Here is a 15,062-nt window from a genome sequence, read left to right as displayed (position 1 = left end):
GGAGATACAACATGATGAAAAACGCAAAATAGTTAGGGTTAGGGACGAAAAAGTCAACCGAAGCAATTCCAGATCCAGATCCAGCCTGAGTGTACTGTAGCAGCGGCGCGGTTCCCGAGGTTCGACAGGGAGGTCAGCACCGGAGTGGAAGCAGCTCGCCGGCGCGAGTGGGAGGAGGCCGGAGCCAGCGAGGCGAGGATCCGGCGATGTGGCACGGCCTCCGGCGACGTGGGGCGGCGGCGCGGCGAGGATCCAGCACGGGGCGCCTTGGCGACGGCGGCGGACGCTGCTGGCCGGCGAGGCGGCGTGGCTGGGCTCATCGGCTCGGTCGCCGGAGCCAAGGATGGCGGTGGCGGGGTGAAGGCGCGGGCGGCGACGCGCGCGTGGGTCGGGAGGGCTCTCCCCGGGCCCAGGCGGGCCCGCGCGGCGGCGATGTGGGCACCGGGCGGCGGCGAGTCAGGTGGTGCCACATGGCAGCGGCGGCACGGGTCGGACAATGTCCGGCCCGCGGGAATATGTCCGGCGGGTGAGGGGAGAGAGGGGGCTAGGTTTTGCGCGAGGATTTTGGGGGAGGACCTATATATAGGCAAAGGAGGAGCTAGGAGAGTCCAAATGAGGTGCGGTTTTCGGCCACGCGATCATGATCGAACACTCTAGATGATGGAGAGGGTTTAGGTGGGTTTTGGGCCAAAATGGAGGGGTGTTGGGCTGCAACACACACGAGGCCTTCTTGGTCCCTCGGTTAACCGTTGGAGCATCAAACAAAGTCCAAATGGTACGAAACTTGACAGACGGTCTACCGGTAGTAAACCAAGGCCGCATGACAAGTCTCGGTCCAATCTGGAAATGTTTAATCCCCACACACGAAAGAAAGGTAGAAATGACCACCGGAAGAGAACGGAGCGCCGGAATGCAAAACGGACAACGGGGAAAATGCTCGAATGCATGAGACGAACACGTATGCAAATGCAATGCACATGATGACATGATATGAGATGCATGACAACGACAACAACACACGGAGACAAAAACCCGAACCCGAGAAAATAAAATAACTTAACGCGGGAAACGGCAAGAGTTGGATTACATATTAGGTAAATCATATCCGGGGTGTTACATAGGGCGTGCCCCCAGGCTTGTGGCCTCCTAGTGGGTCCCCTTTGGCATTTTATTTGTCCAATTTTTTTTATACATTCCAAAATAATTCTTCATAAATTTTCAGGACTTTTTGGAGTTGTGCAGAATAGGTCTCTCAGATGGCAAGATCCGAGATGTCAGTTGCTTGTCTTCAAGCCTCAACCTTATTCTGACTCCTACTAGGGCAATCAGGTTTAAGTTAAGCCCGAATAGCTTAGTTTTCCACTTCTCTTCCGACACAAGATTCTTTGCCAAGCCTTCCCCATCAATTGGAAATCCAGTAAGAAAGGCAAGGGGCGATGCCCGACTTACGAGCTCTTTGCTTATTATTTCTAGGGTGGGATGAAAGTCGAAATGTCTAGTTTGAATTGCTTATGCTTATAAGTTTGAATCGTCTAGCTTCATACCAAGGTTGTTCTACAAAAGAACCAAGTAAGAAAGTAAGCCCGTTCAATTGAAATAGCTTCCTCGCTTCGCAATTCGATACCCACTGAAACTATGGATACGATAGACTCGGGAGGGGGGAGGGTTACTTTATTTGGGCTCTCTCATTAAGGAATCGGCCCAAACAAGACCGATATTCCCGCGAGAATTGCTACACTTCCTGCAGTGAAATTGCAAGAATCACTTTATACGCTATTTCGAAATCGAATGAATTGAGCAACTGTATTTCCCCAGGTTTCCATTGAAAAAGGGGCTCATTTTGCCCCTTTCCGGTCTAGAATTCCAGTTGCCGGCATTCTCCCTCTTCATGTAAACCTTGTAAAATAAGAGAGAAAAGACATAAATATTATACCATAATGTGTAATAACAGCCCAAAATGCAATAAATATCAATATAAAAGCATAATGCAAAATGGACGTATCGTGTAGCGTGGTGTGTGTGTGTGCACGTGTGTGTGAGTGTGTGTGGGGCCGGTCCAAACTGATTTAGGTCTAATTTAATTAGCTAGATTAATTCTAGGATTAATTCCGCTATTTAGTCAGTACCAATTCATTGCTAGATTAGCCTAATAGCCTATGACATGTGGCCCCATTCTAGTCCAGACACTAATTTAATTTAGATGCCTATGACATGTGGGCCATACCTCACCTTTTGACCAGTCAAAGTGAAATGGTTGGCCAGCCCCCCGGGTCCCATTCTCATACACGTAGGCTAGGTAACACTAGGTAACAAAAGTTTTGTTGTTTTATATTCGAATTAAATTTAATTCTAGGATTTTCATAATAAAGTTAAAACTTTGGAAAATCATATAAATAATCCATAGCTCGGGTGAAAATAATTTATATATGAAAAATGATCAGAAAAATAAGACGAATTCGAATAAGCCACCCACATACCTGTTACATGTCTCTAACACTGCAAACATGGAACCTTCCCCTTTGCTTCGTTTGTCTGATAACTGCCAAAAGCTGGGAAAACATTCCCAGATATTTTCCCGCTTCGTCTGAAACGCGTAGCTCTGCGTGAGGTCACCCCTAGCACAAGTATTGACATGTCATGCCTTGTGATGCATTTGATTGTCCTGTTATTTATTGTGTTCCCGCTCCATTACTTCTTTTCCGGTAGACCCCGAGACCACTGTTGATCCGGCGATCGACTACTTCACCACCGAGGGTCCATATCTGTCTGCAGAGCTTCCAGGCAAGCAAAACCCCCTTTGATCAGTCCTATATCGCCCATTCTTTCTCTCTCATGCTTGCATTAGATTTTGCTACTGTTGTTCAATAGCTCCTATTCTGATGCATAGCCTGCTTTGGTAACCTGCTATTGTTACTTTACCTGTTATCTTATATCCTTAGTATAGGTTGAGTAGTGATCCATCAGTGACCCCTCACATTGTCCCTATTGCCCCCACTTTATTACCGGATGACTCGATCAACATGATCGATGTCCAGAGATCGGCACATCACCGCACACCCCCTTAGTTGTACGACTCTGCAGAGCTACTATCGAGTGCCGAGGGTGATACCTCGTAACCCACTCTTGATGATATCTCTGTAGTGTAGCTAATCGGCTGTGGATTACGGTGGGTGATTCCTCCTTCACCACTCCCGATAACGACTCTGTCGTGCAACACCTCAAGTGTGAACCCTTCGAGGGTGATTCCTCCAAGTTCACCTTGATGGTTACATCGAGTAGGAATCCATCGAGGGTGATTCCTCCAAGTTCACCTTGATGGTTACATCGAGTAGGAATCCATCGAGGGTGATTCCTCGGTTCCCCCCCTTGATGTTATGGACACACGGTTACCTTGACTTTACGTCAGAACCATGTTGAAGTTGGGTCGGCCCTGAGGGGTACCCATGAGAGTTACTGCAGTCGGGTTGACCATGAGAATACCTGCGAGATAATTACGCGGCATGGCCGGACAGTCATGGTCCTTGCCGTAAGTCCACGAGACGGGGTGACGGGACCACAGATCGTGGATCATTGATCATCTCCGCGCACTCCCAAAACACTAACGGGTTTGGATATGTGATCTAAGTAGGCCTCTGGCCTTTTCGCACTAACCACCACGCGAGAATAAGTATGAGCACTCGGTGTCGTTCGATTCTTTGAAAGCTCTTCGGACGTCAGCGATTGAGCGGCGCCCACCCGGTTGGACGTTAATACTTGCGCTTGTATAAGGGGGTGGGTCTACTCCAGGCCGCGTACACAACGTGCAGGAGTGCAAAGGGTGATGGGCCCAAGACCTTGAGCGCTTAGGATGTAGACCGGTGTGCTAGCCTCTTTGTTGAGCCTAGGTAGGGCTACAGTGTGTCGATCAGCCGAGGCCGGGCATGACCCGAAAAAGTGTGCCCGACCAAAGTTAATCGAGCGTGTTGGGTAAGTTTGTGCACCCCTGCAGGGAAGTTTATTTATTCGAATAGCCGTGTCCACGGTAACGGACACTCGAAGTTGTATCCCGATCTACTACAACAAGAATTGTATACTGGAGACAATAAATAGATATGATGGCTCCGGGATTGCTTTCTCGCAGGGAGTCAAGGAAGGATCTCTTAGCGTTACTAAAATATACTTGTTGCCTTATGATATGATAATCTGCAGTTTTCTAATGTTGCAAGATGCTATCTTCGATAGGCTAGGCCTTCCCCTCTATTTTGGCAATTATGCAATATAGTCCACAGATACAACCCCTTTCCTTTGATACTGATGCATACTTAGCATAATCTGATGTAAGTCTTGCGAGTACTTTGGATGAGTACTCACGGTTGCTTTGCTACCTTTTCCCCTCTACTCGATTGTTGTGATCAGATGAGGCCGGGAGCCAGTTGATCCTGCCGACGAGTACTACTACCCTGGCGGAGCCTACTACTACGTGGAGACCGCCGACGACCAGGAGTAGTTAGGAGGCCCCAGGCAGGAGGCCTTCGCCTTTTCGATTTTATTTATGTCTGTACTCAGATATTGTTGCTTTCGCTGACTTGTGTATTTGAGCCCTCGAGGCCCCTGACTACTAATATTTTAATTTGTGTCTAGAGTTGTGTTGTGATATCTTTCCGTGAGTCTCTGATCTTGACCGTACACATTTACGTGTATGATTAATGCACGATTAAGGTCGGGGCATCACAGGGGAGGTGAGGAAGGGTGAGATATGGAATGGGGAATGACAGTGAGCTGCTGGGTGCATTCGCTGTTAAATGCAGGCGGGCTGGTGGGCGCTAAGTCAACAGTGTGCTGGTTCACTGTTAAGTGGGTCCAGTCAATAGTGTGTGCAAATATTCAGTTGAGTTCAGAAAGCCGAAAGTTCAGTTAGGTTCAGAAAGCTCAAAGTCCAGTTAAGTCCAGAAAGCTCAAAGTTCAGTAAGCTAGGTTCACTAACAAATAAATTCAGATACATCTACTTTCAGCTGACAAATAAATTTAGATACACCAACTATTTAAACCAAGACACATTAATCATTTCATTCGCTTCAAGATTGATCACACACAGAACATGATAGCTAACAAATTAATGGTTCAACTACAACACCACATAATTGCAACTAGAACAAGATAGCAAGCAACTTCTCCACCGATATTCATCGGTCACATCTTGTAGGTCATGTACATCACAAACAGAATGCAGAACAAGATAGCAAATTTGAACTTCATTTTGCATCTCTCCAATTCCTTGAGAAGAGCAAACACTTCTTCACAATGTCTTGCTTTCTTCATGACATGAACATCACCATCAGCAATGCTACACGTGGCCTCCATCAAAGATTGCTCCAGCTGATGATTCTTCGTCTTTAATTTCCTAACATCGGTCTTCAGACGATAAACAACATCCTGCAGGTCGCCTAGCAGCCCGCTGACAAACTCGTTATGGGGGCCGTAGTGCCACTTGAAGTATCGACAATCCACGCCCTACCCAAATTTCAAAGAACGGATTTTCAGTGAAGAACTCGAACTAGCAGACCAAATCCACCTTGGCTAAGTCAAGACACTTTACCTGCAATTTGTTGCAGTGCTAGTATCTTCGGCCAGGATTGACGTGGCTCCACGATATCCACTTTGGTGCCTTCACTTTACAGTGGCAAATCACGTCAGACTCGTACTACATCGGCGCTTCCCGATAAGCCACCGACGCCTGCCCCGACGACACCATAGACGAGGAACAGTGTCTGTTAGATGAGCTACCAGACGCCATGGGTGTGCGCCGTAGCGGGGGCTAGTTCCGCCACTGCGACATTGTGGAGTGGGTCGCTGGGTCTAGGGTTCGTCGTCGTCGTGGGAGTATTTGGGAATGGGGATCTTTTTGCCGCGGGGCCTAGTGCCAAGTCATCTGTCGGCACTGCCTAATCTCGTCCAGCCTATTCAAATACCGCCCAAAATTCTGTCTAATTGATCCGGTTTTAGACATTTTAAGGGGTTTTAGAGTTGAGGGGGAAATTAATCCGTGAGGCTGTGTTTGGTTGGCATGGTTTTGAAGGGGTTTGGCAGGGATTAAATCCCATACAAGTCAAATCCGTGCCAAAACCACCCCAATCCCTTTGAGACAGGGTGTAACCGAACAAAGCCTGAGGGAGGATTGGGGACTATACTTTCCTCGTCTAATTTTGTTTCGGACGGGCTGATTGAGCTCTATGCGGTCAACCCAAAGCGAGTGCAGGACCTCTTCCCTTTGTCCACCCACAAGGGAGGCCATAGCACGACAAGCCATGTCAGCTTCACGCCGCATCCAGCCGTCCACGCACGACGCGCGAGCATAACGGAAGAAAGAGAAGCAGAGAGAGAGATAAGATATTTCGTCCCGGTGGTTGGAGTAAAATACTTGCAGGAAACAGCACCCGAATGAAATATCCACACGAGGCCTCCCTCGCTTCCCATCCCTCCCTCGTCCAACGCCGACGAGTCACGCCTCCTCTCAAGTCCACAACTGCTCTCCTCCCACTCCCAATCTCTTCTTCTTCCGCCCCAAGTCGCCTCACCGGGGATGGAGATCGACGCGGCGGTCCGCGCGAGCAGCGACGGCCGGCTGCGCACCAAGTACGACAACGCCGTCTACGTCGTCCAGCGAGCCTTCGCGCTCTACCCGTACGCCGCTCCGCCCCTCCATTTCACTCTCGAGCTGGTGATTCATCGGATTGGCTTAGTGCTGCTGTTTTAGTTCCGTGGCTATTCACCGGGAACCGAAGAATCTGGGACGCGATTGCCCGCCGCGAGCACCGGCCCGCGCGATCGGGTTTGACTCATTTGACGATCGCGGGTGGCGGCGGGGATGCAGCCCGGTTCTGTTGACCGATCAAGCGGGGAGATGGGGGGGCGGTAGCTGGAGCTGTAGGCATCGGCGGATGGATAGGTTCCTATTCCGTAGTCCGCAGGAGGGGTGAGTTGGGGCAGACTGGTTAGATCTTAAGTTGCTTGCTCTGCGGCTGTTTACCTCCAATGTGCTATCTGTCTCTGTGCGCACTTGTATTTTCTCCTGCCGCAAACTCACTTGTACCTGATAGAGAGGTGGTTGCATCAGTCAGTAATGGTTTTCATCTCTGCTTTTGCATCCGAAAATATGCTGCGATCTTCAACTTTGAGGCGATCCATATAATTTAGATTTGCTGACAGAATAGCATTGTTTAGTCGTTAATCTCAAGTAATTGGTGCTGGATTCGCCTATCATAAACTCTCTTTCTTCGGTTCCATGAGAAGATTAGACCAGTGGTTTATGTGGATGAGTTAACAACCTGTACCCTGAAACAATGGAAACTAGTAGATTGCTCGCTTTAGCAGTTCGCTAAGGTTGTGGTTTGTTGTTCTTATGGCAGATCAAAGGAGTAAAGTATTTAGAGGTTTCCGATAATTCTCCAGTTATCACTCAAGTTGCTAAGGGTCACTGCAATCATGTTTCTTTCATGAGAAAAGGGAAATCAAATCAGTTAAATCCTTAAGGAGCATAAACACCCATGATATATCATGCATGTCACTGTAATCCAGTTTTCTTTCATGATGAAAGGGCCTGATCTAACCAGTATGGACACACTATTACACTATGTTCAAACCACTTGTAAAGCCTGTTCTCAAAATAGTCTGAAGCTTTTTTGTTCTCCTTGTGGTTTTAAAAAAGGTTTTGTTTGTCCTGTCGCTGGATGCTTGGGTGTTAATCTGGGGATTGAATACCAAGACTCGTTATCGATATTGGATACTGTTTAAGTCGAAGTCTCTCATTTGCCAGTAATTTCACTTTGCAGGTTTGAGGAGATTGCCTTCAGCTTTAATGGCGGGAAGGATTCAACCGTAATATCTTATATTCTCTTCTCTTCATCTTTTTTTTGTATGCCATAGTGATAATTAACATCTGTTTGTAAGTTTTGAAGATATCAGTGTTTTGTATCAATAGGTACTCTTGCATTTAATACGGGCAGGCTACTATCTTCACAAAACAAGTTGTGGGGACGAAGCTCAAATCAATACTGTTCAAAACTGTCCGCTGCGTACCATCTATTTCGAGACCCCTTGTGCTTTCCCTGAAATCAACTCATTCACTTATGAAACAGTCTCAACGTAAGAACCCACTAGGATTTGTTTCATTCTTTTTGCTATTCTTGAGAAGTGAAATGAAGGATATTTCATTCTATTTTTTCTCCTCTATGCTAGTTATGGTTTGCCACTGGAAACTATCCGATCAGATTTCAAATCTGGTCTAGAAGGCCTATTGAAAGAGAAGTCTACTAAAGCCATTTTCATTGGCACTAGAATCGGAGATCCAAACGCGGTAATTCTGTTGTACCTTGTTCAATTATTCTTTGAGTCTCTACAAACCTATTATATACAGTACTTGTGCCCATCTCCATTCAGAATTGTCACACTTACTGGTATCTACGCACCTATTAGTAATTCAGTTTGAAAATATAGGTTGGTCAAGAACAATTCTCTCCTAGTTCGCCTGGCTGGCCTCCTTTTATGAGGGTGAATCCTATCTTGGATTGGTCATACAGGTTTTTCTCCTGATCATGTAAATAATTCAAGCTTGCGTTCCGTAGACTGCTAATCCAAATGTAAGGAGCATTGTTTTTCTGTGACAGGGATGTTTGGTCTTTCCTCTTAACCTGTAAGGTCAAATACTGCAGCCTTTATGATGAGGGGTGGGTTCTTTTCCATTTTTGGACCTTCAATTGTATATTTGCTCTTATGTTTCATCATGTGTAATCTATAGGTCAAAATGTAGTTTTTGCACTGCTGTTCTAAAACAAATCTCTAAAAGGAAAGTACTTGGTCTACCTTTTGATGAGCAATTTGCTACTTCTGTTTCTGCACTTCAGCTCATTGTGTAACACCACCTTAAATTTTAAGCCATTGCAAAGTACTGTTGAGATCTAATTTGAACTTCCTGATTTGTATTAAGTTTTTGTGTGCTTGCCCTCATTGCAGGTATACATCCATTGGGAGCATATATGATACTGTTCCAAATGCACTTCTTAGTGATTCATCTACTGGGAACAGCTTTAGACCGGCATACATGCTATCAGATGGAAGACTTGAAAGAGCTGGGAGAGCGAAGAAGACTAGCAACAACACGGAAACTAATTCTGTTGCAAGCAATGGCATGAACAATGCTGAGGGAGAGCAAATGATCGCACGTTCGGCTTCAGTTATTGTAGTTGGTGATGAAATATTGTGAGTAATCTCTCATACTTACATGATGTTTAGTCTTGCATTTGCTTCATCCTGGTCTGTTTTATGATCGTTGAAGTTTATGTGACATCTTTGCAAATTCCTTTTCTTCTTTGCCTTGCCTTTTAGATAAATGCTAGTCCCTCCATCCCATAATATAAGAGCGTTTTTTACACTAGTGTTGTTATACTTCCCCAGACACTTGATACAAAACAAATTACTGTATAGTAATAAAAGAATCAGGAAAGGATTGTAGCCCATTTGTCTGCCTTAAGAGAATGCGGCTTGATCATTTAACTCAATACAAGTGCAACCATTTATCCCATAATCCGAAGTATATTTGATACAAGTCTTATTTGTTACTGTTAGAAGTGTGTTCCTGTTTCAGTTTTGGCACAGTTTCGTAAATTTCATTGATTATCCTTAATTGATGACCAGGCTTGGGCATGGATACTATCATTGTTTTTATACACTAAATAGACATTCATTCATTTTTGTGATTCAGGTTTGGCACAGTTGAGGACAAATTTGGCGCAGCCTTGTGCAAGAAGCTTCATGAAATTGGCTGGCGAGTTTCTCATGTCACGGTTGTTCACAATGAAGTAAGTTGTATATCATGGATCGGCATAGCCGTATCTCCTACATCTTTTATATGGTAGCTCAATTGTCCACATATAGATTGCTGCAGTATTGTTACCAAGTGTGCTATTAAGCTCCGACTTTGTCATGTTTCTTTGCATTTAAATCTAATGGACACATAAGTGATTGCGTTGCAGATTGATTCTGTTGCCGAGGAAGTCAAACAATGTAAATCTACTGATGACGTGGTTAGTTTCTGTAGGCTTTTGCATTTAAAACCTTTTCAAGTTTGGCATGTGATGTGATTGATATTGTACAGGTATTTATTTTTGGGGGACTTGGGCCTTTACATTCAGATATTTCATTGGCTGGTGTTGCAAAAGCATTTGGAGTTCGCCTGGTGCGTTCATTAACATTTCTGTGCTGCTAAATGACTAATTATATTATTAATTCATGCTTGATTGTTTTGTGTGTATAAATTCCTGCTGTTCTTGCGCTTGGGTGTGATTTCTTGATTTTGTTTGTTATTTAGCTAAGAAAATATTGTGTGTTGACCGATAGGGTTGCACTATTACTATAGCAAGAAATCATTTTGTCCCAGCACCATCAAATGTAGAAACTGCATATCTATGAATTGTTGTTATATGCCAATGGCTGTTTCATGAATCTCGATAACATGTCATTTCCTTGCACCAACTAACGTTAGCTTTTCATTTATGGAGGCTCCTGATGAAGAGTTTGAGGAGCATCTTAGTCAACTCATAGGGAACAGTTACATTGGTGATCGAAATGAGGTAATCTGGATTTAATTAGATCTATTGAATATATATATGCATGTGTATGCTTATTCTGGGCAAAGTACAAACTGCAGTTCATAATTTAACTCATTTCCACTTCTCTTCAGATGGCTTTGTTGCCAGAAGGTATTACCGAATTATTACATCACAAGATGCTCCCGTTGCCACTGGTATGTTCTGTTTTCTTGGTGCATTTCTTTTGGGTCAGTACTGAAATATTTAGTGCCTCTTTTTTCGCCTTTCATAGAGATCTAGATTCTGCAAAACTATCATATGTGGTTCAAAACCTCATTTCCCTTTTGCCACAAGGTTTGGTTTGGTCAACATTTCATGAGAGAACACATTGGAAAAAAGAGATGAGAAAATGATATTCAAACCAAATGGTGAAAGGCAATTATCTGGGGAAACAAGACATATTCTGTCTAAAATATTAATCATTGTTACTGAACGTAAAGTCTGGCCTTCAATTAGCATTGATCTGAAAATGCCTAATCCTACCTGCAAGGAGTGCTCAGATTGCGTTTTAAAACATGCTAGCACACACTCCCTTTTTTCATTTGACTCAAAAGATAACTTCCTATGCAGATTAAATGCAAGAATGTGATCATTCTTTCTGCAACTAATGTGGATGAACTGGACATGGAGTGGAATTGTCTTCTGGATACCCAAGAGAGTGGTTTACTGAGGACGAAACCTTTTGTATCGAAACATCTCAGCACTTTACTCCCAGATGTATGCTCTTTGTCTTTTCTAAATATGTTCTTTTTTGTTGTGAATTCTAAATTTGTTATTGAAAACTACTATCTCGATTTGTAAATACATCGATGTCCTAGAAAGCATGCATCGACTTCTGGAACTTTGACTCATAGCATATGTAAAACATATAGGTGGGTCAAGTGAAATAATATTATTAGGTTTGCCGTGAAAAATATTTTTACACTGCAATAATTTTATAAGGGGAGCCTTGGCGCAGTGGTAAAGCTGTTGCCTTGTGACCATGAGGTCACGGGTTCGAGCCCTGGAAACAGCCTCTTGCAGAAATGTAGGGAAAGACTGCGTACAAAAGACCCAAAGTGGTCGGACCCTTCCCCGGACCTTGTGCAAGCGGGAGCTACGTGCACTGGGCTGCCCTTTTTTTACTATAATAATTTTATAATCGTTTACTAACATATGAAAATGGGAAGTACCCATCAAAGTTGCATGTTGGAAGCTGCACCTATGTCCAGACTGCCATGTATTTACTGTTACAAACTCAGAGAGTATTCTACAAGTGCTCTACTGATATTTATGGTTGCAAACTAACTTTGTGTCCACGTAGACCTTTATGTAGAAAACTGCATGTCTTTAGTAATAATCACTTTGTTTCAACAATTTATATTCGACAAAACATTATGTTCATGACTTCCATTGCACTCTGCTTAACTTATTATTATGTACTCCTCCGTCCCAAAATAAGCGTCTCAACTTTATACTATGTTTTACCCTTACACTGGGGATTGACTCTACAGTTCCAGTGGTGCCGTCATGGTGGTTAGGGAAAGACTGCGTACAAAAGACCCAAAGTGGTCGGACCCTTCCCCGGACCTTGTGCAAGCGGGAGCTACGTGCACTGGGCTGCCCTTTTTTTACTATAATAATTTTATAATCGTTTACTAACATATGAAAATGGGAAGTACCCATCAAAGTTGCATGTTGGAAGCTGCACCTATGTCCAGACTGCCATGTATTTACTGTTACAAACTCAAGAGAGTATTCTACAAGTGCTCTACTGATATTTATGGTTGCAAACTAACTTTGTGTCCACGTAGACCTTTATGTAGAAAACTGCATGTCTTTAGTAATAATCACTTTGTTTCAACAATTTATATTCGACGAAACATTATGTTCATGACTTCCATTGCACTCTGCTTAACTTATTATTATGTACTCCTCCGTCCCAAAATGAGCGTCTCAACTTTATACTATGTTTTACCCTTACACTGGGGATTGACTCTACAGTTCCAGTGGTGCCGTCATGGTGGTTACAGTAGGATACTTACATTTGTGTTCGGTATTCCATTTTCTTGTCATTTATCAAAAGTGAACTTTGAGGCTTAAATGTTATAAAGAATATTTCAGTCTTTATCTAATTCGGGTTTGTGGAATGCTTGTTCAGGTCAAAATTGCTCCGGTGGTTGCAAAGCTATGCTTGGAGTTTTCTGATGTGTACATAGGTATGATGCCTGTTATAGGAGGTTCTAGTTTAATTATCTAGTTAATCAGCAAGGAAAATAGTTCATTTATCTTTACGTTGTAGTCCCATTTGATTATTGTTGATTGACGTTTTGGATATGCAGGGTCTCATCGGATTTCGAGAACGGGGCCGTTGGTTGTTAGTCTTATTGGAAAGGTATCAGTATTACTCTTTGCAGCAGTCCTTCCTTTTCCACTAAGCATTCATAAATGTTATTTAAAATTCTAGCCGCACGCTAGTGGGAAAAATTGGTACTCTGTTATATAGGCTCTTGTGTAGGAAATAACAATAGGAGCTGATAATGTATATTATTACATCACTTAATATTCTTGCGAAGAAAAACAATCTGTAATCTCCAACCAAGTGTGTATGGGGAGAACTGATTATGTCACGGAACTATGCTATTGACTGCTCTAGCATCCCAAACGGATGACTTGACACAGGACTGATGATAGTATGCTTGACTATGTCGTAGTTTTCTTGCAGAATATTTTTTTCTTAATGTCACGATTATCATAGGGGCTTTGACACAGGACTGATGATAGTATGCTTGACGATGTCGTAGTATTTCTGACAGAATCTTTTTTTTCTTAATGTCAGGATTATCAAAGGGTAGAAGGGGCTGCGGCGAAGCTGTCAGGCAGCTTTGAAGGACTATTTTCCCAAGTTGACAGTTGCAAATAGGTGTCAAAGTCCACACACCTCCATACTTCTCCCACATTCTTTCTGCTCGAAGTTCTGAAATTGTGCAGATCTAACTGTGCAATGTGGTGCTCAGATGCCCTAAACCACCCAGCTACCACTCTGAAGCCCCAGAAATTATTTAGGAAACATACACATTTTGTATTACTATCCATTTAGAAATGAATTGACAAGTGCAGATGCTGAGGGCTTCGGCTAGTAACAACTTAACGATGGTAGCTTTGCATGGGGCTATTTTGACTGGGCTAAGAAACTCTGTTATTTTGCGGAAAATTAATTGAAGTTGATTATAACACAGCTTTCTTATTTGATCCAAGTGTCTGCAATGCTTGATTTTCTGACGTTTCTGACGTTTTTCTTTTTTCCTTTTTGAATCTCCCAGCCCGTTAATTACTTGTTCTATGATTGTGTCAGCGACAGCGTACAGCTAAAATAAATAAGTACATTACTAAAATAAATAAATAAGTACGGTATGTTTGTATGAATAAGAAATACACGGCTAAAGAACCAGACTGCTTGAAATTGCTTGGAATTATGAACAATGTAACCTTGACCTACCTTTTTTTTGACCTGGCAGGTAAAGAGAATACTTGAACTATGGACTCCGTTGTTGATTTTTCACCCCACCGACAACGATTTTAGCCAGGAAGGCCATGGCCGCTGCTCTTCCCCACTCCGCCGTGACCTCACTGCATGACCCCGTCTCTATGGACGGCCACCGGAGTCCCCATCGTCCCGCCGATTTGGGATCCGCCAAGGAGGCTCTCCTAGGCATTTCGCCATCGACGCGGCTACCATCTAGGCTCTGATGAGCAGCCGTCTGGTTTCATCCTCCTCGCACACTTGATGAAATTTATGCAATGTAAATTTTGTTAACGTATCTTTTTTTCGTTGTGCACGAAGATATAGTTTGATGGAGTTGTCGTGAATCCAATGCTTTATTTAGGTGTACCATGACATTAGAGAGTCCAATACGTACCATGATCTTCAAAAAGATGTCATGCACGAATGATGTGCGTGACACGGGCAACAATACCCCTAGTTTCGTCTCTATGTCTATTGTATTGTGAATGAACTTTGTTGTATTGTATGCTGAACATTGTTGTATTTATGTTGTATTTGATGTCGTGGATTTGATGAGTTAATTAATAATTTAATGTTCTGGATTGATGAAATTATTGTTACATTGTTTTGGATTGATTTGAAATGAGTTTGATATTATTGGTTGCAATATGCATGCAATTATGGTGCGATTGTTCCATTTTAGGGTAGCTGTTGGAGCATTAGCGCTCTACTGTTGAAGGTTGACGTTTTTTTAAAGATTGTTGTTTTCTGATATCCTAGAAATTACTTTTAGATACTGTATAAAATTTACTTCAAGCATTTTTTTATGCATTAAAATAGGGCGGTCATTGAAGATGCTCTGAAGCAACAACAACCTCTTAATGAAGCAGTTGGTGAATAGTCTCCACGGTTTATTTTCGCTGGATTTTTTCGTCTCTCCTCCCACCCCCCCCCTC

At 43.5% G+C, this 15,062-nt stretch overlaps 1 protein-coding gene across 3 annotated transcripts; it reads left to right on the top strand.

The window, feature by feature from the left end:
* Window positions 1-6,389: 6,389 nt before the first annotated feature.
* On the top strand, window positions 6,390-14,717 carry LOC125543574 (FAD synthase). 3 transcript variants are annotated; one of them, XM_048706948.1, is made up of 17 exons: window positions 6,390-6,660; window positions 7,809-7,854; window positions 7,958-8,121; window positions 8,215-8,332; window positions 8,473-8,555; window positions 8,643-8,702; window positions 8,989-9,234; window positions 9,737-9,833; window positions 10,008-10,058; window positions 10,130-10,210; window positions 10,533-10,604; window positions 10,715-10,777; window positions 11,193-11,339; window positions 12,763-12,820; window positions 12,944-12,996; window positions 13,441-13,524; window positions 14,120-14,717. In XM_048706948.1, the coding sequence occupies exons 1-16, from the start codon at window positions 6,560-6,562 to the stop codon at window positions 13,522-13,524; spliced, it is 1,524 nt and encodes a 507-aa protein (XP_048562905.1). In that variant the 5' UTR covers window positions 6,390-6,559; the 3' UTR covers window positions 14,120-14,717. The 3 variants fall into 3 exon arrangements, with proteins under 3 accessions (XP_048562905.1, XP_048562906.1, XP_048562904.1); XM_048706947.1 differs by lacking the exon at window positions 14,120-14,717 and having other exon boundaries at window positions 6,391-6,660; window positions 13,441-13,848; XM_048706949.1 differs by lacking the exons at window positions 12,763-12,820; window positions 12,944-12,996; window positions 13,441-13,524; window positions 14,120-14,717 and adding an exon at window positions 12,116-12,750.
* The last annotated feature ends 345 nt before the right edge of the window (window positions 14,718-15,062 follow it).

This window comes from Triticum urartu, chromosome 3 (genome assembly GCF_003073215.2).
Source record: "Triticum urartu cultivar G1812 chromosome 3, Tu2.1, whole genome shotgun sequence".
Lineage (NCBI taxonomy): Eukaryota > Viridiplantae > Streptophyta > Magnoliopsida > Poales > Poaceae > Triticum > Triticum urartu.
This window is presented reverse-complemented; position numbering and strand designations above follow the sequence as displayed.

Coding starts and splice junctions, on each gene's coding strand:
- LOC125543574 (XM_048706948.1), top strand. CDS start 6,560: ATGGAGATCGACGCGGCGGTCCGCGCGAGCAGCGACGGCCGGCTGCGC. Junction 8,703..8,988: donor TGCAGCCTTTATGATGAGGG/GTGGGTTCTTTT, acceptor CCCTCATTGCAG/GTATACATCCATTGGGAGCA. Junction 10,211..10,532: donor AAGCATTTGGAGTTCGCCTG/GTGCGTTCATTA, acceptor TCATTTATGGAG/GCTCCTGATGAAGAGTTTGA.